This window comes from Amblyomma maculatum, chromosome 5 (genome assembly GCF_055883805.1).
Source record: "Amblyomma maculatum isolate TAMU_Amacu chromosome 5, ASM5588380v1, whole genome shotgun sequence".
In the NCBI taxonomy this organism is placed as follows: domain Eukaryota; kingdom Metazoa; phylum Arthropoda; class Arachnida; order Ixodida; family Ixodidae; genus Amblyomma; species Amblyomma maculatum.
Genome location: NC_139348.1, coordinates 35,128,463 through 35,149,880, shown reverse-complemented (window position 1 = coordinate 35,149,880; position 21,418 = coordinate 35,128,463). Strand labels below are relative to the sequence as shown.

At 43.2% G+C, this 21,418-nt stretch overlaps 1 protein-coding gene across 1 annotated transcript in view; it reads left to right on the top strand.

The window, feature by feature from the left end:
- Window positions 1–20,951, top strand: part of LOC146188000 (sphingosine kinase 1-like) — a 150,631-nt gene extending 129,680 nt beyond the window's left edge. Inside the window, exons 6-10 of the mRNA XM_084603585.1 lie at window positions 850–1,070; window positions 2,497–2,698; window positions 9,948–10,143; window positions 16,333–16,680; window positions 19,017–20,951. Coding sequence (XP_084459711.1) covers window positions 850–1,070; window positions 2,497–2,698; window positions 9,948–10,143; window positions 16,333–16,680; window positions 19,017–19,067 — 1,018 coding nt within the window. The 3' untranslated portion in view covers window positions 19,068–20,951. The remainder of the gene's footprint in view (window positions 1–849; window positions 1,071–2,496; window positions 2,699–9,947; window positions 10,144–16,332; window positions 16,681–19,016) is intronic.
- The last annotated feature ends 467 nt before the right edge of the window (window positions 20,952–21,418 follow it).

Below are 21,418 nucleotides of genomic sequence, written 5' to 3'. Positions count from 1 at the left end.
AAACCCCACAAACAAACCAACCAACATATGTATTTGAAAGGGTGGCACAATACACGGACATTCAAACTGGACATATGAAGCTAGACTGGAAAAGAAATGCTTGAGCACGGTGTATTGACCAAACAGGCTTGGGAGGTAGGCATTGCAGCAAAAAAATTAAGAATATAGGGAGAATATACTGTGTAAAAAGAAAAACAACACCCTTAGTGCCATGTTGACCTAAAAACAAGTACGAGACTGTAGTTGTGTATAAAAATAAATAAACATGGCCCTGTGGAAGGAACTCCTTCTCACACCCTCAAGAATGGATCCTCGGATAAACAGTTTATTGGTTAACGATGTCGACAACTGTGTATTGTCAACGCACAGCACTGTATATCGCCAGCATTTTTTATTCACCACAAGACACTCAGTCGCCTTTTACCAGAGTTGAAGGAGCGTGCCTCGATGGCCTGGGGTGAGCATGTCACACTTCATACCCAAGATTACCCGATTCAATTTCCATTTCACCCCAGCTTTATTTCTGTTAGTCTCGCAGTCTCTAATATTGCATTGGCCTTCGAGCTTTTTGTCAAGAGGATTGTGGCTAGACCAATGCACAAGTGAAAGATGACTTTTGCCATAAGTCTGCATCATATGACCAGTGCCACAAGAATTGTTTTGAGTGTCACAGAATGAATTACGTCATTGACAACTCTTCTTATTTTGAAAATGGGCCATAACTGGCACAAGATTTGTATCGAGTGTCATGGAAAGAATTACATCATATGTATCGCTCCTCTTTGAAAGAGCCTTGCAAAGCATAACATGTTATTTTTTCTTTTTCTTCCGCTCTTGGGGGTGTTGTAGTGAGCCCTATGTTAACGACCCGATCCTGGCTTCAACGCTGGGCATCGCCAAGGGTCGTGTGGCGCCACTGGACCTAATGAAGGTGGAGACACCGGCGGGACCTCTGTACTCCTTCCTGACCGTCGGCTGGGGCATCATGGCCGACATCGACATAGAGTCTGAGAAGCTGCGTGCCATCGGCGAGATTCGTTTCACACTTTGGGCCTTCTGGAGGGTCTTCAGTCAGTATAGCTCCTTCGCTAATTTCCTTTGGCTGCTCCTTGTTGTAAATGGCTGCTGCTAGAGTAATTGGACATGCAGTGCAAATAATTCCTATAACCAAGAAAGGATTCGAGATGAACCAACAAGAAAACTGAATGCACAAGTTGAGAGTTCTAATCTTTAAGTGTGCTGTAGTGTATGAACTATTTGAGGCTTTCAGGAAGGCATCAAGTACTTATTTTTATCATACATATGCTTACGTTTTTTAAGGCATGCATAATTTTTTGTTATTGATGTCTGGGTACGCTATTCTGTTGCACTTATTGAATGAGCCCAAATTAGCAACTTCCTAAGGGCCTAGGTGCTTTTGCTAAACAAAAAAAGTGAATCACTTTCACGATGTAGCCAAGCAGCAGGTTTCAGTACTTAACAACTTTAGAACAAGCACAGCATTTCAAACAAAAATTGAGAAAGTGCAGGGAAACACATAGTATGTCTATGTTTTGATAGTTAGTCAAGGTGGGTTGCAGTAAAATCCTCTTGATACGTTTTTGTAACATTCAGGCACAAATTTATCACGTATGATACGAACTGCATGATGTTGAAAAATGTACCTGTCAAATTGGGTACATAGACATTATTACACACATTCATTTTTATAAAAATGTAGATTACCATTTTCGGCACAATTTATGACGCCAATTATATTCTAAAATTCAGTTTGGATTTATGTTGTCTTTAGTGCGGCAGAAGTTTGGCAGGATGTGTGACTCACTGTGTGACTCAGTTGGAGATTTTTACTGTCTGTTATTTTGAACGTACAGACAGGGAAATCTTATCAGCCGAGGATGTGTCAGCGAGGTTCTAGTGTATTCAGTCACAATGAATAAGGAGCAGTGTCAAGGTTTGCTAATATATACGACTGAGTCCATTGTCATTTGCTCAAGCATTAACGCAGTCTGGTAAGATAAGTTGCCTATTTGTGTCGCGAACACATTAGCGTTGGTATCTTACACTGCCCAGTGTCTTGATATACTCAGCACTCTTTGCACTGACTGCCAAAGGAGCAGCTGGACTGTAAGCTCTGGCAGCTGCATGTATGTAGCTTCATTTTAGTTCCGTGAAAATCTTTTCTATGTTTTAGTAATTTTTTCTCACTTCTTCGATCATATTTTTCTCACCTAATGGGAAATGAACTATAGAGATGAAATGACAAGAAATCATTTGGCCAAGGAGTGTACAACTTGGTTTGGGGTTCAGCTTGGAAGATACAATGCACAGCTTTTGTGCACTGTACAGCAACTGGATGTACTATGTGAGTGGCACTTTGAAGGAAACATCTTTGAGTAGTGCAACTTGCATGCCACTACTTGCGAGGCTGTGAATGTCTGCATAGATGTTTTGAGTATGTTCATGTCTGTGTTCCCGCACATGCCTATCATGCAGACCTGCGGACATACCACGGCCGGATATCATACCTGCCAGCCACTGACATGCTGGGCAAGGACAGCAAAGGCATCATTCCGCGACTGGTATCCACTTCACGAAATGGCACGTCTTCGGGCATGCCGACGCGACACCAGTCATCAGGCGTAGACCTCAGTGGGCTCTGCAGCGGGCAGAATGGAAATAGCAGAAAGTTTCACAGGTGGGGTAGCTTATCTGCCAGGTGTTTTATATGTCTGGCAAAAAACATTGAGCAGTTGAGAAGCTGAGAGCTTGTTGCACTGTGCTCTCCTCCTCTTCCCTTATCATTTTACTCGGCAGCTGTCTGTTAACGAGCTTCTCGCACCTGAGCAACGGAAGGGTTTTGATGTGAGGCCACTACCCTTTGAGATTACTTTTTGCACATGGCCTGAGAGGACCAGTTACTGAAATGCACCTGCTGTTATGCACATCTGTGTTGGTCCCTATGCGACTATATCATGGTGGCAAGAAGTGCATGCTAAAACTCTTTATCACGTCTATATAGCTATTGAAATGCTCAGTGTAATAAATTGAGCAAACTATTTAATTTATTTATTAGTACAGTAGAATCCCTTTGTCGTAAAGTCACTGGGACTGGCAAAAATCTTTACTGCTGCTGGCGATGACATGGCCCCGAAAATGCTGTCTGCTAATTAAGCGGCTACATGCCGAGCACATCTTGTTACCTAATGAAAAAAAAGCAAAAAACTCTAAGCTAAATTTTATTTCATGTGAAAACCAAAGCCTTGCATGAGCTTGGTGTCATCTACCACTGTTCCTGTACTTTAAAAGGCAATGGATGAGTAACGACACATGCTGCACCTCCACTTCTTGCCACCGCTGCCTCGGGCTGTGCGCAGCACACTGTTGCGAATGTTTGGCCGTTTTTTTCTTCCCTCTTTCTCGCTGCACTTTAACTCTCCTTTACTTTCTAAATTAACCGCACCGCCTTCTTTCCATGTTTGTAGACAGCTTTACTTTTTTTTCCTGCGCGCAGTGTGCTTTCTCTCACGGCTTCAAAGCTTACGTAAAGTTTGCTTCTCCTTTGCACTACTGAGCCTGGTGGTAAACCATATAAAATAAACCTCTGTTTCTTTAATATTGTCTCGCGATTCAAAGTAACCGTGTGCGGTGATGACATTTTCGTGGGAAGTCGTCGCCGCAGCAAGGCGCACTTTAACCTATTTTTACCAAAAATGTCTTTACTATAAAAAGGGGAAAAAATGTATAGTTGTCTATGAAAGATGAACTGGGACTTCAGTTTCTGTTTACTATAGGTGGGGTTCAACTGTACTTCAAAGGTCCACAAGAGGCATTACATGAGGGGTGGCCTAACTAGAGGTGAATATTATTTCTTTAGTGAATGATTTGAAGTGCCTATATTCGCGATGAATCACAGCTTCGGCAGGTAAACTGTTCAGTCTTTGGCTGTTTGAAAAAATAGACTTAAGGTGTACAGATGTAGATGCTGAAAAGGAATGGATATCTTCTGGATGGTTTATAAGGATGGAGTGACGAAGCCCAGGGATGATCACTGTACAATTCAGGTGTGAATGATAGAATCTATGAAAAAGGCAGAGTTTGCTTCAAGACTGGGAAGGTTAGGTTTATTTTTAAATGACATAATGCTTGTATGATATGAACATTCTGAAAATGCAAAATGTACCACTCTATTTGGATTGGTTTGAGAGTGTTTGTGAGTTTAGTTTGTTACGGGTCCCAGACTGAGCAGGCATACTGAAGTTTCGAGCGTATTAAGGTTAATACGGCTAACAGCTTTACATGCGATGAAGCAAGCCTTATGGTACGTTTCAGATAATCAATCTTGTGTAAATGAGATGTCAAGGTATATATATGTAGGTGAGTTTTGAGGTGCCACCTACAGTGTCGTTTGCTGTGTGATATGATGAATGTCTAGATCAATGAACTATATATATATACACTTTTTATCCTAGTGCCATTCCATGCAACAGAGCACTTAACAAACGTAAGGTTGGCACTCTTGCTTCCACCAGTGAAAAGTGACAAAATTACCATCCTGTTTCTGTGGATTGTTGCCATAAACAACTATTGTTGTGATCACTACATTCATAGAATACAACAGAACAGTGGTTCTTGTCATTTTCATTGTAGGGCTTGCATGTGTGTGATGAATTATCTCGGATGAAGCAGTGTTACTGCATAAACATGACTAGCCAAACCTCTCAAGCGGAAATGATACTGTCCAGGTGACAAGTATGCATCAACTCCGTCCATCACTCTACACGAGACGTGTCACTAGTGTAATTGTACCAATTGGTGCAAGGCCTCGTGATGCTATTACCCGGGAAGGTGCCATTTCATTCCAATCAACATTATGCAGCAAATTCGCGAGAGAAATTTCAGCCTTCTTCAAACATTACGAGCTGGTTGATGACCGATTTTTCAGTCTCTATAGGGGGGCTACGAATACGTCTGAAAAATCAAAATTTGTATACCCCTGGACAAGTTTTTGCGCCTATGCAGCCAAAGCTACAGAGCCAAAATACATCAGCTCACTGCACAGCAGAATAAGTACTTAATAAATTATGCAAATCCTGCTCTGGAATGTTATATAATTATAGAACTCCCTATGTTGTTGTTACATCAAGGTTGTACTACAATATGTGCCAGTACAACGTTAGTGTAGCGCATTTTAAAATCGGTACAAGACACTGTGCTAACGGGATGCCTGCGCCATCTGCCGGGAATCTCCCGAAGTGTATGTCTGCTGCTACTGCTGTGGCGTCTACCTGTTGATTTCTGTTCGCTTGTGTAATTCGGCAACGTATGTTGCGCGTGATATTCATTAACCACAAATATATGTTCGCTTAGACCTTAAATAACATAAAGAAAGACATTTCTGCCTCGTTGGAGGCTCGGAAGCCACTATTCCAAGCAAAGGCGGAACTGAAACCGAAACCGTACCTGAGGCTTGATATGGCAGAACTACATGGTGTATCAACACCATGACGAAAGCTCTGCCTCTGTAGCCTTGGCTCCATAGCCAGAAAAACTTCTCCGCGAGTATAGAAGAAGTCACTTTGTATAACTTCTGATTGCCTCTATGGTGGAACGGTAGTCTTTGTGCCCATTATGATGCTTGACTGTATCGCCGTCTAATGTTTACACAAGTGACGGTAGGAATGCAATGGTCATTGGCTTTGCTGCCATCGGCACGTTGCGAGCGAGTGCGCAAGCTTCTACGAGCTATATATGTGATAGCAAACCTACCACTGCAGGTTTGTTGAACCACAGCGTTTCAAACATGCTTCACCTCATAGTCCCTACTGTTCCTGTTGTCAAGCATTCCCAAAAGTGGGCAGGACGAGCAAAGTCCGAAAAATCGAGTAATTAGCAGCGGTGCATTCGAAATTTCAGGTGCTCATGTACATAAGTGTTATGGTGCGTGTAGTGGTGTCACAAAAAAGTTCAAATAATCAAGCATGTCTAGAAAATCGCGAGTCTGAGTTTTTCGTTGGTTGCTGTATTTGCAATTTCTAGTGGGTCTTCACATATCCTTTTTGTAAAATCTCCTTGTAAGGGGTTCGGTCATATGGAATAATTAGTGCAATTTAATGCACTTACGCTTATAAAAGAAGCAAATGAAGTTATGCACTCGCTGTAGCCATGCTATAATTTACCAGAGTTTATACATCATCATCAGCCTGAATGTATACCCACTGCAAGGCGAAGGCCTCTCCCATATTTCTCCAATTAATCCGGTCCTGTGCTAGCTGCATCCACTTGACCCCTGCAAACTTCTTAACCTCATCCGCCCACCTTACTTTCTGTCGCCCCCTGCTACGCTTTCCTTCCCTTGGAATCCAGTTTGTTACCTTAAGCAACCATCGGTTATCCTCTCTTCACACTACATGTCCTGCCTATGCCCATTTCTTCTTGATTTCCACTAGAATATCAGTAGCTTGAGTTATTTCTCTGACTCAATCTGCACGCTTCCTATCTCTTATTGTTACCCCTTCCATTTTTTTGTTCCATAGCCCTCTGCGTTGTTCTCAACATAAGTAGAACTAGGCTTGTATTTAAAAAAGAAAGAAAATTCTGTCTTTATTTTGCTTATGTGGCCTGATATACAATAAAACCTCAATATAACGAACATGCATATAATGAATTATTGAATATATCGAACTCTTCCGAAATATTTTTGTCAAACACATGTATTTTTAACTTTCCATAGCGAACGCGGTTCGGCATGAAACTGATATTACGAAGTTCGCAACGCCAAGCACCACCTCACTTTAATGGCACGAGGTAGGCTTTGTTACACTACATGTGTGTTGTGCGACGCAGCAAACATGCAGGACTACTTTGCAGGCGTTGACAACGCCACAGATGCCACGACGGCATTGGGAGTTGACAGCCTAAGAAATTTATGGCCTCCAAGATCACCCCCGCGTGCCTGTTTGTGCGTGCGGAAGTGATCTCGGAGGCCATAAGAAATTGTTCGCATCTCACAATCGCTGACAGCACCACTTCAGCAGCGGCGCGATCGAATGTTGCTTTTACCTTTTTGGTTTTTGAGTCTTTCACGTTTTTTGGTTTTAGTGTTAGCAGTGGCGTCGCGGTGTGGCCGTCGTAGCGTTCGGCGGAGGCTGCGTTGGTCGTCGTGTCGAGCGTGGTGCACGGGTGTGCGTAGTGCTGTGATGGTGGCGAACGTGAAAAAAAAAACAGCACTGACGTTAAAGACCAAGCTCAAGATAAAATCAGGGCCTTCAAGGCAGTTTACAAGAGGAGACTGATTGGCACTCTTCTCGTGAAGTTTCTTATGATGCAGGACTTGAAGATCGACTTGCTGGGAGCATTAAAGCGGCATGGGACAGTGTAAAAGGCAAAACGATTGCCAACTGCGTTCGGCACGCAGGTTTTGTTCCAGCAGAGGCCCGTGCGTCAAGTGATGATGGGGACGATTCCGACGAAGCAGAGGCAGAGCTTTGCGAGCTCGATGAGCCTGGAACGAGTTTTCGCGTTTGGTTGGTGATGTGCCCGCAACGATGACTGTATAGGCACGGCCTTCATTGAGCGGCCTTGGTATAGGACTTTGTAGGCGGCGACGACATCGCGGCGACCACGGCTGTACTGACGGATGCCGAAATCGCTGTAGAAATTTCTGAACATCCCGCAGATGAAGCTCAGGCTGACCCTGCAGACGATGAGAACATTCCGACTTCACAAGAAGCGCTTGCTGCATCGAATTTACTGCACCGCCACTGCAGTGCTATTCGAAGCAGTGGGTTTGCCCTTGTGGAGTGTTTGCAAACTGTGGAACAGGGCGTAATATGGAACGCGATCAACACAAAAAAGCAGGCCGCGATAACGCAGTTCTTTGCGCGTAAATAAATGGACGTGACCCAAGTAGGCACCCTCAGAGTTGCTTTGCCTTCTCTGATTGAATTTTGCTGCTCTTGCATGTATTTTCTGTGGAATTTTATATTACGAACTATGAATAGAGCGAACTATTTTCCATTTCTTTAACTGTTTGTTAAACGATGTTTCACTGTAGCTGTACACCTGTTTTTAAGATTCAAGCACATCCACATTTGAGAACAGTTTGCTTTGCATATATGAAGCATTCGCTAATGTTTAGGTCTCATCCATAAGTGTGGATGCAGTGCCTGGAACAGGTAGTATAATGCAGGGGTGGAAGTGCTGCTCCTGTTGCTTCATTCTGCTCCAAACTGCTTTCCCTGCTCCATCCTGCTCCAAAATGCAATATTGCTCCAAAACTGCTCCAAACTGGCTGCCTTGATGTTCTCCCATCAAATTTAGCAGAACATGGGAACAATATCACAGCACCAGGGGCGAAGATATAAGCATCTTGCACTGGGCTTAACATAAATGAAATTTTTGTAAGGGAAGAAAGCATGGAGCATAATAAATATTTGTTCGCAAGCAATTTTAGTATGAGCCACTGACGATTGGAGACAATTGCTAAAAAAAATGCACTGTGCATGTAACGTAGCACCTCGCATGTGCATGTGACGTAGCCTTTTGAATCGCCGATGGAGAGAAGCGAGGTCAGCAAGCGAAGCAGGTAGCGCAAACTACTGTGAGCCATTAGAAAGGAAACTTGTCCAACTGCAAAAACTGCACGAGTTATTCTAATGCTTCTGTGGTGAAAACAAGCAGGTACTTCACCATCGAGCCTTTTTGTCAATGATAAGCTTGCCAGGCCTATGGCAGACAAAACCAAACTTCAAGTGTTATGGGTTGGCACGCCAAAGCTGTCGATCAATAGGAAGCTTCTCAAGAGTGTTAGAAAGGCATACAAGGTCTATTGCCAAAATATTAAAAATAAGCCCCAGCATTGCTGAAACAAAGAATGATGAACTACACGCAGTAGGCAGCGAAGTAAAAAAAGCTGTAGGATGGAAAGGCTACCCTTCAATGCCATCTATCTATATCCCAAAGTTCCGAAATGCTCAAGCCTGCTTCCACCCTTGTCGACCTCCACCATATTTACAAATGGACAAGACGATCGAGGTCGTACTGTAGTCTGCACTCCCTTGGTAGGCAAAAAGCACGGGAGCGGCACTAGCGTCAAGCTTTTCAAGGCACATTATTGTGGTCTAAAAGATTTGAATCTATCAAGTCAAAATAGGTAAACGCATTAGGTCAGACTAGATGTTTAGTAATGAAGCGCACCATCAAGTGTTACGTTTGCTGCTAGTCTGTTCCAAGTTTTTGCTAAGGTCTGCCTGTGTTATGTTATATATCTTTACATGCTTTGGCCGTTTGTCATGTCAGAGATGAGTGCGAAATTGGAAAGGCATTGAGCTTGCATAAAAAGGAATCAGATTGGAAATTTTTTACTTCAGAAAAAGAAAGCTGCAATTATCAAAGGCGTTTTACCTTGAAAGCATGCTCCAAAACATAATTCAAAAGCTTCAAAACTCGTTTCGTTGCTCTAAAGCTGCTCCAAAGTGACTTTACTACTGCTCTCAAAGCTGCTCCAAAATGCTCGAGCCTGCTTCCACTCTTGATAATGGCTTTAAGCGGCACCTGTGTCTGTGCACGCCGTGTTTATGTGATCACCTCAAAGGGGATCTCTTTTTTTCATGACAATTATGGTGTTTCTACGTTGAACATACCAATATCTTATGTGTGTTACTGTATAGCTGCAAAAATTCAACTTGCCTCGTATAAACAAGGAGAGTCGTTTATGTGCCAATGGATTTGGCACTGCAGTTATGTTACGCTCGCCCCTATGATTTTTTTTTATCAAAGGGCATTGCAAATAAATACAATATTAATGTGTAGCCCTCCAAAATGGCTAATCTCAACCCTGCGCTACTTTGATGCACAGCAATTCGCAAATGTATTGACCTGCAATTCTTGTCCAAGTTCTTGCTTTTGTTCACGCATCTTTTTTCACTCCCTTTGTTCCACTGCAGGTCTGAAAGTGCTCCGGAGGGTCACTCGAAAGAGTATGTGACGCCTCCTGAAGGAGTAAATGGCTGTAGCTTGGAGAATGCCACGGTCTGTGCTGTCCCAGGGTCGGCCGAACAGCCTACGGGCGAGGAGTTGCCACCTGAGTTGGAGCTGGTGGCTGACTCCACTGTCGAGCGTGCACCAGGGCCCAAGCAGCAGGTACTGTATAGAGCAGACCAGCTTCTTAATAGCAAAAGCATTTAACAGCTCATGAGTGGTGTCGTCCGCAGAGGGTGTCTGCTCAATCTGTCAGTGAATTAAAAAAAAACTTAGGCCTAGGGTGGGTGGGAACTGAACCTGGGCATTCGAAACAGGGACGCTTCCACCATGCCACAAAGTTTGAACATGAATATAGGCACGTCTTGTCGTCTAGTGAAGCCATGGACTTCTTAGAAATGTATCTTTGAGTTCTGTAGTGAGGTGTACATAAGTAATTATGAACATGCCAATTACAGACGTTCAAATTGAGCCAGTAGCATACGAGGAGAGTACATTATGGTAATTTAATTCACTTACGCTTATAAAAGCAGCAGATGAAGAATAATACATGAACATAGAACGAAAACCACGCAGAGGATGAAACACAAGGAGGAAGTGGACAGGGCGGGCGCAGTCCTGTTCACTTCTTTCTTGTGTTTAATCCTTTGTCCGGTTTTCATTTTAAGTTCAATTAGCATGCGTTTCCTGTCAATTTCCTCCACGGTTCTTGTGCAGTGAATTCATGTGGTAGCACCATCATGTGGCAGCGTCATCATGTGGAACCCAACGAAACCAGCAACTCCCCCACCTCCTCACCATGTTTTGAGCCCGCATAATGACGCTAAGTGGCGCTCGGGCTTTCACATTTCTCTAGTGCAGGTTCTGCAGTGGCCTCGTAATCCTTCTGTTTATTGCCGGAATATTTACACAGTCTGAGCACATTTTGGTTGCAGCCTGAAACTATTCGAGATGCGTGCTTAATGAAAAGGATACTACTGTGGCAATTTTCTGTCTTGATAAAAATTGATTAATTGTCCCCTTATGGCCACGTTGATCCTGCCACACAATTCACACTCGTCATGCCAAAAATGAAAAGTGCTCTGTGTAGTGTAGCCTAGTTGTAGTGTAGTGTAGTGTAGCAATCCAAGGGAAAATATTTTTCATGTCACCACTGTTTCCTTGGTAAAATGAATGCGGACTGCAACACGTAAAATCTCATTACAAGAGACATGGTTACAAGAGACACTCTGTTATAAGAGACAGTTAAAAATGGTTTGGTTGGTTTTCCTATGTTTGCCATGTTAACAACATTGTATACAAGAGACATGGTTGCAAGAGACACTCTGTTACTAAGGGCAACTTTTACAGGTCCTAAAGTAATTTTTTCACTATTTATAAGAGACACAATTAACCCAGGTACACTCATGCAATGCAGCTGACTCATATCAACTCATGTGTGTGGCAGTTTAGATTCCCTTAATTCTGTTCCATATCAGCATCCTGTTTTGTTGCAATATGTCAGGAACCAAGAAGGAGTGCCTCTTCTTTACTGAGGAGTCAAGATGTCCCTGTTGTTTGTCACACAGGAATGTGATGACAGTGGCTTAAATAATAAGGACATTTTGACTTCCCAGTTATAAGGAGGCACTCCTTCTTGGTTCCTGACATAGTGCAACAAAACAAGACACAGATACAGAACAGAATTTAGATAAGGGAATCAAAACTGTCACACATACGAGTTGATAGGAATTTTTGGTTACAAGAGACACCTTTTTGGGTTCCCTTGAGTGTCTGTTGTAACGGGGTTTAACTATTTTGTTTTTTAAGGTTCCTATCTTACAAAAGTGCCATTTTCAAGGACAGTAGCTGTTTCGTTATGAGAGGACTGTAATCTATCTGCCATAGGCAAGAGGAATTTCATAGGCATTTTTCTGACATTGTGCAAACTATGAAGTTTCTCTTTCCTATGGCAGAGGTTCCGTATTCCGAGTTTGTATTGTTTTTCACTGTTTTCACCCTAATGTGATTGACATAAGCACTGGAAGGTATTCAAATGAATGTGCACTGTCACGTTCAGATCCAGTGTTTCCACCTATCAGATATGAGGTCGAAATTAACACGAAAGTTAGAATATGGGCCCAGAAGATGTGTTTTTGTCACCTACCAACACAGGCCAACTCCACTCTTGGCTAGTTGGTGCTTTCTAGCTCAGCAGGAGCTGCGTCTTTCAAAGAGACAAGACACTCTGTAGCTTGAATCCAATTTTTTCAATGCAGTGGAAAGCTCGCTACCTAAACTGATCAATTTCATTACAGTTTTATTAGGAATGCAACAGAAAAGCTTTACCAAAAATTTTTCGATTGGTGCATACACTCATTTCTATGAAAGCCTGTGCTAGTAACTATGTGCAGCAACCACGATTACAGCTGGACACCAAGAAAAGGGATGACTGAAAACTAGTATAAATCTCTCCTCCAAGACGGTTTTACAATTTTACAGTTACACTTTTAGCGTAAAGTAGTGGCCAGTTAAGTTTCCACACTCAAGGCTGTTGTGGCACAGGAACGTACTAGTCGTCGATGAAAGTTGTAGTAGGTCACCACTTCATCCAGGGAATTCAAAACACTATGGGGCCATTTAGTGGCAGATAAAAGCACATTATAGGCTATGTGAAATGCATGTTCCTTTTTTTTTCAAGAGTGCCTGGGAGTACTAAGTGCAAAATATAGTAAAACATGACGACCACTGCTGGAAGAAAGAAAAGAACACTGCACACTTAAGAAATTTACTTATATTTTTCCAAGATGTGTTCACACGGTATTATATTTAACTACTGATGACAGCACTTTATGCAAGAGGTAACTTCAGTTTGTTTCATGCAATTTGTAATGCTAAAATCAAAATGAAAAATCATTTTTTTTTTACCTTGGAATGTTATGTCCCTACACTGTGAAGCAAGACCTTTTATTACCACAATAAATTCATAATGCATTTTGGTCAGTGATTCATCTTTTTATGTTTTAAGGGGGCTCTTGAGGGGAATTCATTGAGATGCTGCGGCAATGAAGCCCCCATGACATTTGCCGGTGCGGAATGTTGTGTTCTGTGCATGCGCCACGGTATAAACGCATCAACTTCTGGTTCTCTCCTACACACTCTTCTGCAGTTGTGGCCCAAAAGAAAGCACTGAATTAAAGCTAAACAGAGCAATTGGCTGCTATCTGTTCACACGAATATTCTCGCATTTTCACTAACGCACAGAATGAAAACTTGCGTGCCAGTGAATGTCTGGTCTGAACCACTGAGACACTGAAGCATCCCTGCTCTCGGCACAGTGTGACATCACGCGCCATGTGTAATAGGCGTATAATAAATCAAGCGAATGCTGACATAAAAATAGCATATGGCTGCAGAAGTGTTTGTAACTCACAGCCAAGTGAACACATCAGTTTCCCAGGATGGTGAATTGGGCAACTAAGCCTGGCATCGCACGTGCTAAACAATCACTTTCTTTCGCTGTGCATCGCACTCTTCATCAACTTCAATTCTTGCACAAGTCTGTCCCAAAGAAAGACCATGCAGGCACGTTTGAGCAGCTGTTTCATGCCACTGGTGCCGACAACTTTTCGGACTGCTCTGTTATTGCTTTAGGAGAAAGCAGGGAGAGAGAGCAAAGTCCGCCGTCTATGCTATGGGCCCAGATGCGTAGAACTTTCTACCACTCCACACATTTTGGCAGCAAGTGCCAGTCAGCATCATGCTGATTGATGCGCAAAGCCTAGCTTAGCGCAACAAATGTTTTTGAACTTTGGCACCTATCGAGAAAATTGTGTTAGCATGTGGCCAAGGCCACATTTCACTGCTACTTGCAAAGCTGAGCTGACTGCAGGAAAGCCCGAAATGCATTCCAAGGGCAGTGAGGCCATCTGGCACAATATCCCAGGCAGTCGTAAATGTGCTAGTTTCCGTTTACTGAACCTCACGTCAACCTCGGAAGATGCTCAGCTGCTCAACATGTCCTCGAGCACCACTTATGCAGCACACATGCCACCTGTGTGGTATGGAGGCCATTGCTGATTTCTTCTACTATATTTACGTGCATCGGTTGCTTTTCGGAACACGATGCTTCAGTGGGCCTCTGAATTTCCTGAAGACTGAATCATCAGCTGTGCTCACAGCAACATTATTTGACCTCTAAAACTTTGGAGCTGAGAAAGATGAGAGCAAAGAGCTCTGCTGTACCCAGTACAGTTGCTGACCGACTTTTCAGACGCCTTGCTTTCCGAACCTGCCTGATTATTCGGACTCTGGCATTGCACCATTTATGAACTCCATAGAGTCAGTGTATAATGCCAACCAAAATTTCAGAGGATGGAAACTTTCCTCATTAGATTTTCGGCCTTGGTTTCGCAGCTCGAAACCAATGAAAAACCATCGCAAAAGTGCGGCCATTTTGTTTTTTTGCAACTTCGAGCCCACGTTGCATGCATTTCACACACCCTATGTATTCATTGGCATAATAAACTCACTTTTTTGAAGAAAAATTGGTGTCAGTTTGAGGGGAGGGTTCATTACGATGGAAGAAATTGAGATCTTTTTTTTTGCTTGAGTCCTCCATCCTTCCACCCATCAGTCATCAACGGAAGCACGCGGTCAGCCGCAATCATGATGGCGGCTTTTAGCATCATTCACTTCAAAATGCATTTGCTGCTATCATGCGTTCTAATGATTTTGTGGCAGTGGGCGATGCCCATCTCAACTGCGGTTTAATAAAGCGAACATACTGAAAATCAGGCTTGCACAACCGGATGAGCTGGGCGAAATGGAGGGATGTGCTAGCGACTATAAGTTTTTTCTTGTTTTGCAAATTGTTAGCGCCAATGTGGAGGGGTGGCTTTATTATGTGATTAGGGTACTCTCAATAGCAGGCATCACTAGCAATGGTGAGTTAATAGACTTCTTACTCCCTGAAATCAGGCGGCCTGTGCCGTGGGCCCCTGCCTGTCCACGGTTTCATGTCCCGCACCTCTTTCTGTTTGAATATCGCACCGCTCAGATCGTTGCACGGTTTTTCTCACCGTCACGCCGGAGAGGAGACCAGCTGTGAAAACGAGGACATTGATGCAGAAACAGATTGACCGGATTTTTTTAAGCCGCTCAGTAAACAAAGCGATGTTTTTATTGTGCAGTCGTTCAAAAAATTGGTCGGCGGCTGTATTTGCGAAGAACATAAGGCATATCAAGAAGAATTTAGTTGCGGACCGAGTGGCTCATGCTGTGAAGCTACTGATGTTGCTTTTGGCTTCGCGTATGATTGTACATTATGCATGGTGCAGTGTTAAAGCCTAACCATGCTGAGGTAAAGCTCTTTCAAAACTTTTTCCAGTGCGCAATGCATTTTCACAGTGTCACGTTCTAATACTATGCAGTTGCTCTCAGCATGACTTTTAACAGGTTATTTGTAGCTGGAGGGGCACAGTGCTTACTTAAGAAGCTTAAACTTGGCGCATAATGCTGAAGAAAAACAATTCTGGTCAGTTGGTTCCTGCTCTACAGTGCGAAACTGCATCTTTTAATGTTTAAGGTGGTCTCCTCGGAGAAACAGTGACGCTAGAGAAAGTGAAGCCATAGCAAAAAAAAAAAAAACGTAAATAAAAAAGCACCCTTATCGACTGAAACGGCATTGATAGTGCCCCTGAGGTATTCACGCTTTGCATTCTCCCCCCTCTGCGGATGGGTCGCGTAACAAGACTTTGAAAGGCAGCAGAATGGAAACGCGTGACTTCTCCCGCTCGGCTAGTGCACCTCTTCTCCCAGACTGAGAGCTTCGATTGTGGGGGAGGGGCTTTATAAATGGCCACAAAAATGTGTTTTTGTCAACGCTACATCTATCGCTAATTTATGGCGCCACTTGAAGGTACCCAACGGGATGCACGCAAAACAGCAGAGTCTCATTTACAGCATTCACATGGTGATTCCTTGCAGCTTAGCCAAAAGCTAGTCACAAAATTGCCCCTGATGTATACGGCCAGTTAGTAGCGACGTGAGTGATCATTTTGCCATCACTGTTGCAGGAGAACTATGTGCGTGGCTCTCTATCAGCTCATGCTGATTGATGCGCTAAGCTGCTATACTGATGTGCTAAGCTGCTATAAGCTTTACTGTAGTAATTCTTTTTTTGTGCGTGCGTTGACTGTAGTAGCACTTTGTTTTTCTGTAGAGCAGAGGCACTTCTAGGGCACTGCTGCTGTCTTTCAACTCTTGCTGAGTGCCACTGGGTGATTGTTTCTTTTTCTTCGTTTGCATACAAACAGCTTTTCTGCATGATGCTGTCCGTGAATTAAAGCACAGCCTTCCGCACCCTGACAGGAGCCTGTGCTGTCACCACCAGATGGCTTCCCAGCTCTGACGGATCCAGTGCCAGATGACTGGACGGTGGAGGAGGGTCGCTTCATCATCTGCTACTCAAGCATGGTCAGCCACCTGGGCACCAACCTGTTCATCGCACCCGAGTCACGCCTGGACGACGGCATTGCCTGGCTGCTGCTCATCCGTGGTGATGCGTCGCGCATCCAAGTGCTGAGCTACTTCAAGGCACAGGAGGCCGGAGAGCATGTGGACCTTCCGTTTGTGCGCCTCATCCCCGTGCGTGCTTTCCGCCTGGAGGCCTTCACCGACAGCACCATCACCGTCGATGGCGAGGTCGTCAAGACAAAGGTGAGGTGGCCAGGAACTACTATGAGCACATTGCTCCTCATGCACTGGATGGCTGCTATTCCTCAACATCCCATCGGGCTTTTAAGGGTCTTTTGCCTTTTTGGCAGAATAATGCAGTATTTCTGAAGCCTGCTAATTTATCTTGATGTAGAATAAAATATCATGTGCATGTTGAGGAGAATGTTCATTAGCCTCTACAGGGTCATGCAATATGAAAGGGAACAGAGCTTGAGCAGTCAATAAATAATTACCCAATATTTATGTGCTACAAGAATGTTTTTTTTTGTTTTGTAACATCTTCATGAGAGAGGAAGTTATCTCTCACATCATGTGGGAGCTGTATATACTCCTGAATAGCACCCTGGGACTCTGCTGCCAAGACTTCACAAGAAAGGGAGAAAGATGAGACTGTCCATCTCCAGTGGGGATTCACCTACTTCAGCACTAGCATCTCTACAGCTTCTTGACCCTTCCCATCACCACACCCCAAAATCAAACACTGAACAACCCCACTGCCCGTGTCATAGGGACAGAGGGCTGCAGAGCCACAGAAAGCTGACTGGGAATAGGAAACAAAATGGACAGTCATCTGTAGCAGACACTCGAACAGTAGAAGAACGCAGGACAGCTACTTAATGAATGCATATTCTGGGCTAGTATGCGATAAAAAACAGAACTAGAAAACAAGACAGGGCTGGAGCAAGTAGCTCGTACACTGCTGCATACTTTGTGTTGCTTTGCCGAACAATACACACTTGAGAGCCTTTAATGTTGCTTAACTCTTCATGAAGTTTTCATCATCGCTCTCAGTTCACATGAAGACATGGCAGTGGCAATGCCATTTTGGCCGCTTTTCATGCGTTTGCTATGGGAGGGGCTATGCCATACAGATTGGTTCCATCATGTGCACATTTTGCATCATTTTGCACATGCACAGACAACTCGTGCAAAGCACAGATTTCTGTTCGTTACCCAAAATTACCCAAAAGTAATTTTTCACTTTACTGGAGGAGTAATGAATAATTTCATGTTTTTGTGCAAGCTCCCTTGTGGTTGCTCCCTTTCATATTGAGCTAATGCTTGTGGATACACTGTTAACAAGTAATTTTATGAAAGTGGGGAATGGATAAAGGGGAAGCAAGTTTGGAGTTAAGGTGCAGACGAGGACTCGTGATGTCATGCTTCAGTAAATTACTTCCGATGGCCCGAATAATAGGAGAGACTTCACACACACACTGAGCCGTGCGGCACTCGTCTTGCGTGGAATCATCATGTAGAACATGCAGCAGATCTTTCACACACACCACTTGTCATTGCACACTGCACACAGTCGCCGAGAAGAGCTCTGCATGCTCATTCTGGCACAAACGCATATGCACGCACACTAGGCACCAATTGCGAGGAAGCCCACAGAACACAAGAACATGTCTCGGCACAAGCTCATATGCACATGCATGATCCACACTGCAGTGCAAACGTGTGTCACAAGTGGGGAATATGGCCCTATTTCATGTAAAAAACATGAAAACAGCCTTTACTGCAAGTAAGCCATCAGTGCATCTTCGTAGAGAGAGGCATCAGCTTCCGTAGGGGGAGGGCAAATGTTTAACTCTGAGAGTAATTTCAAGGACCTTCCTCGCTTTAGTGTATTGAAATCACTTGAAGTCACATGCTGGACTGTCTCTGGGATGTTACAGTTAATACATTTCGGACTACCTTTCAATACACTCTGCCAGTTCAATCACTCCAATACACTTCACCAAGGCGAACTGTATCGGAGAAGTGCAGTGCATTGAACCGGGCTCCTGTTTATTTTTATAAGTGTATTACAAATACCTGCAGCAGCCATTGGGCATTATCGTAGAGAGGTTAATTACAAACACGAACATTGAAAAGAAAAGAATGTAAACAGGGGCAAGAAATTAGTTTTGCCACTAAAAGACAATGCACTTCTATTATAACTAAAGGAGATAACAGTGCATTTAATACAAAGTGTGAAATATCTGATTAGAAAATGTTTTACGCATGCATATAACAGTGCAGTGGAAGAATCGTCTGAAACAGATTCATGTAATGTTTCCTATGACACATGAAAAATTGGGTGCACACACTGTCTCATCCAGAAGCACATTCCATTCTGCAATAGTTTGTGGAAAGAATGAGAACTTAAATGCATTGATACGACTTTGATATGGCATAATCTTGTTGGAGAACATTTTGACAATAGTTAATAGAATGTGAGCTTGTTTGAAACAGACACACTATGTACCCAAAGATGTGTTACTTCATATTGTAGCAACAGCTTTCCAGCAGTAATATTTTTTCTTTCTTTCCAGATTCTACAAGCTCGGGTGCTACCTTCTCTGGGACGGATCTTGACCTTCTAGAATTCTGCAAGACTTTCTTTAGGCACTTTGTTAACAAAGACACAGACCCGTGGTAATTCCAGGAGAATGATTTATCTGCTGATATTTGCAGTATTTCATTCTTAAGCCTAACTTTTGCAAAATGCTATGGGGAAGATTTCTGTTTTAATTCACCAGCTACCAACATGACTGCCTGTAGCACATTCCCACAGTCTGTAGGCATGTCATTATGGCAGGTTTGCTTTAAAGTTATCTCTCACGTGTCTGTCAAACATGCCTCTAAGATAGCCACGTTGTGTCATTGAACTTGGAGAGCATCTGTGTTTTACTGACTAGCCTGCCTGCAAGCTGATTTAGGGTTGGAAACGATGCAAGAGTAGGAAACGGACTCTTATGTGTTGGTGCAACAATCTTTCATTCCATTAGCCGGGATCAAAAGTTGATCCTTCTGACCATGAGTGGCGTGTGTTGTTTGACGCGGTGTGCCACTTTGGTGACCCACTATATACATTCATATATAGAGTGTCCAAGCAGCATTCTTCTCAATACTTCTCCTTCTTGTAGTTCTGAGTCGGTCATTACCTCGGAGCTAACATTTTTTTTTTCCTTTTTGTATGTAGTGAGCACCTTCAACCTTGTGACTGTGATGCTGTTTTATTTCAACCATCCCTCAAGTCTTCCAAATCATGTACTGGGTTTTGTGCTCATATTTCTTCACAGCATCCAGACCTCCATTTCAATGGCGCGGGTAGATTTGTTGTTATACAGTGAGCAACTTAATCCAGGGCCACCGAGAAGTTGGCATTAGATTGATTTATGTGACTTCTTGGTTTTCATGTGCTCCTCTTATTCAACCTTGCACTGATTGCATTATGGTTTTTCCAATATGAGCTGATCTTGCTTTCTTTTTGTTGCATCTGTTGGGCTTGTAAAATGCTTTCAGGAACTTGCGGTGCTGTCTATATATATATATATATATATATATTCACAAATGCTTGTCACATTGCAGTCAATGATGAGATTTACAGCACCTCACAGCATCCTAGTGCAAGTACGCAGTGTACTGCACTCCTGTTTTTGGTACTATTATAGCTGATCATAGGTGGTGTTAACTGAAGCAGGCTGTGAAATCTGACGAATTTCCTTGTGAATCTAGCAACCATGTCCTTTCTTGCAGCTAAGAGACAGCATTTTGGTGCATTCTTGAACTGCTTGTGCGAGTCTTTGGTTTTTGTTGTAGCAATATTTATAACTGACGTATTTTAATTATGCAAGTAGTTGGCGTCACTTCAGGTACAAGAGCTACCTCGAACTGCCTTCCTTGTTTCGATTGTTCCCCCTTTCCGATGTGCATTGATTGAGAGACAAGTTGTGAACAAATGGCACCTTTCGAATACCAGCGCATAAATCATTCACAAATCAGAGCAGTGAGGAACAAGAAATGGCGGCACGTATATTTGCATCATATTGGTCAACAGAACTTTCACACATGATGTCAGAACAGAAAAATTGTCGACACAAACGCTTATTTTGTGTGTCTAAGCACTGTTGACCAATGCAATGCAACATCAACTAGCCTGACAGCTTGTTCTATCCGTAGGTATGTGCGATGTTCATGGGTGCATGCGCTGCAGTAGCCTGAAGTGTTTGGGCAGAGAGTATTTTACGTGTAAGATATTTTTACAAAATGGATACATGCCCAATAGTAGCTGTGTGTAGCCAAACCATGGGGGAAGCCGCTGGTAATCAAGAATACGTTGTAACCGCGCATATGTACATAGAAGCGCTGGCTATGTTCTCCCTAATACAAAAGGTGCCTTCTTGATGAGTGGTCTCTATTCTTCTTGTGTAAACCGTCATGAGCAGCTGTATACACCAATGGTAAATAAATTGATGAAATATTCAGTGCATTGTGGTGTCAATAATTGGGGCAAATGTGCAACATTGACAGAATACATGTTGCAAAATAATGGGAATGTGTGAGTCTATGTGCAGCTTGTGTCATTTTAGTGACCTGTGTGCTCTCTCCTGAGACGTGTTACTAAGGTCTGTTGTACTTAGGTAAGCTTTTGCTTTTTATCTATTGTGCTGGTTATTGTGCTGTATCAAAAACCTAGCACAGTAAGCTTTAATGTTTTGACGTGTACTTCATGGAAGTGTGGTTATTTAGGCTTGTATGTGTAGGTACACAAACATTTGTGTTCTGGGTTTTCTTGCTTCAGTTGATATGAGGGATAGGTGTGTTCGTGCTTTCTTTGCTTTGGCCAAGACTGTTTTTTGGCTGAGCTGAGGTCAAGCTTGTGGATTGTCATGAGAATATATCTGCTCGACAAGCATGACACCACGACGGTGAATGTAGGAAATGAGCAGCT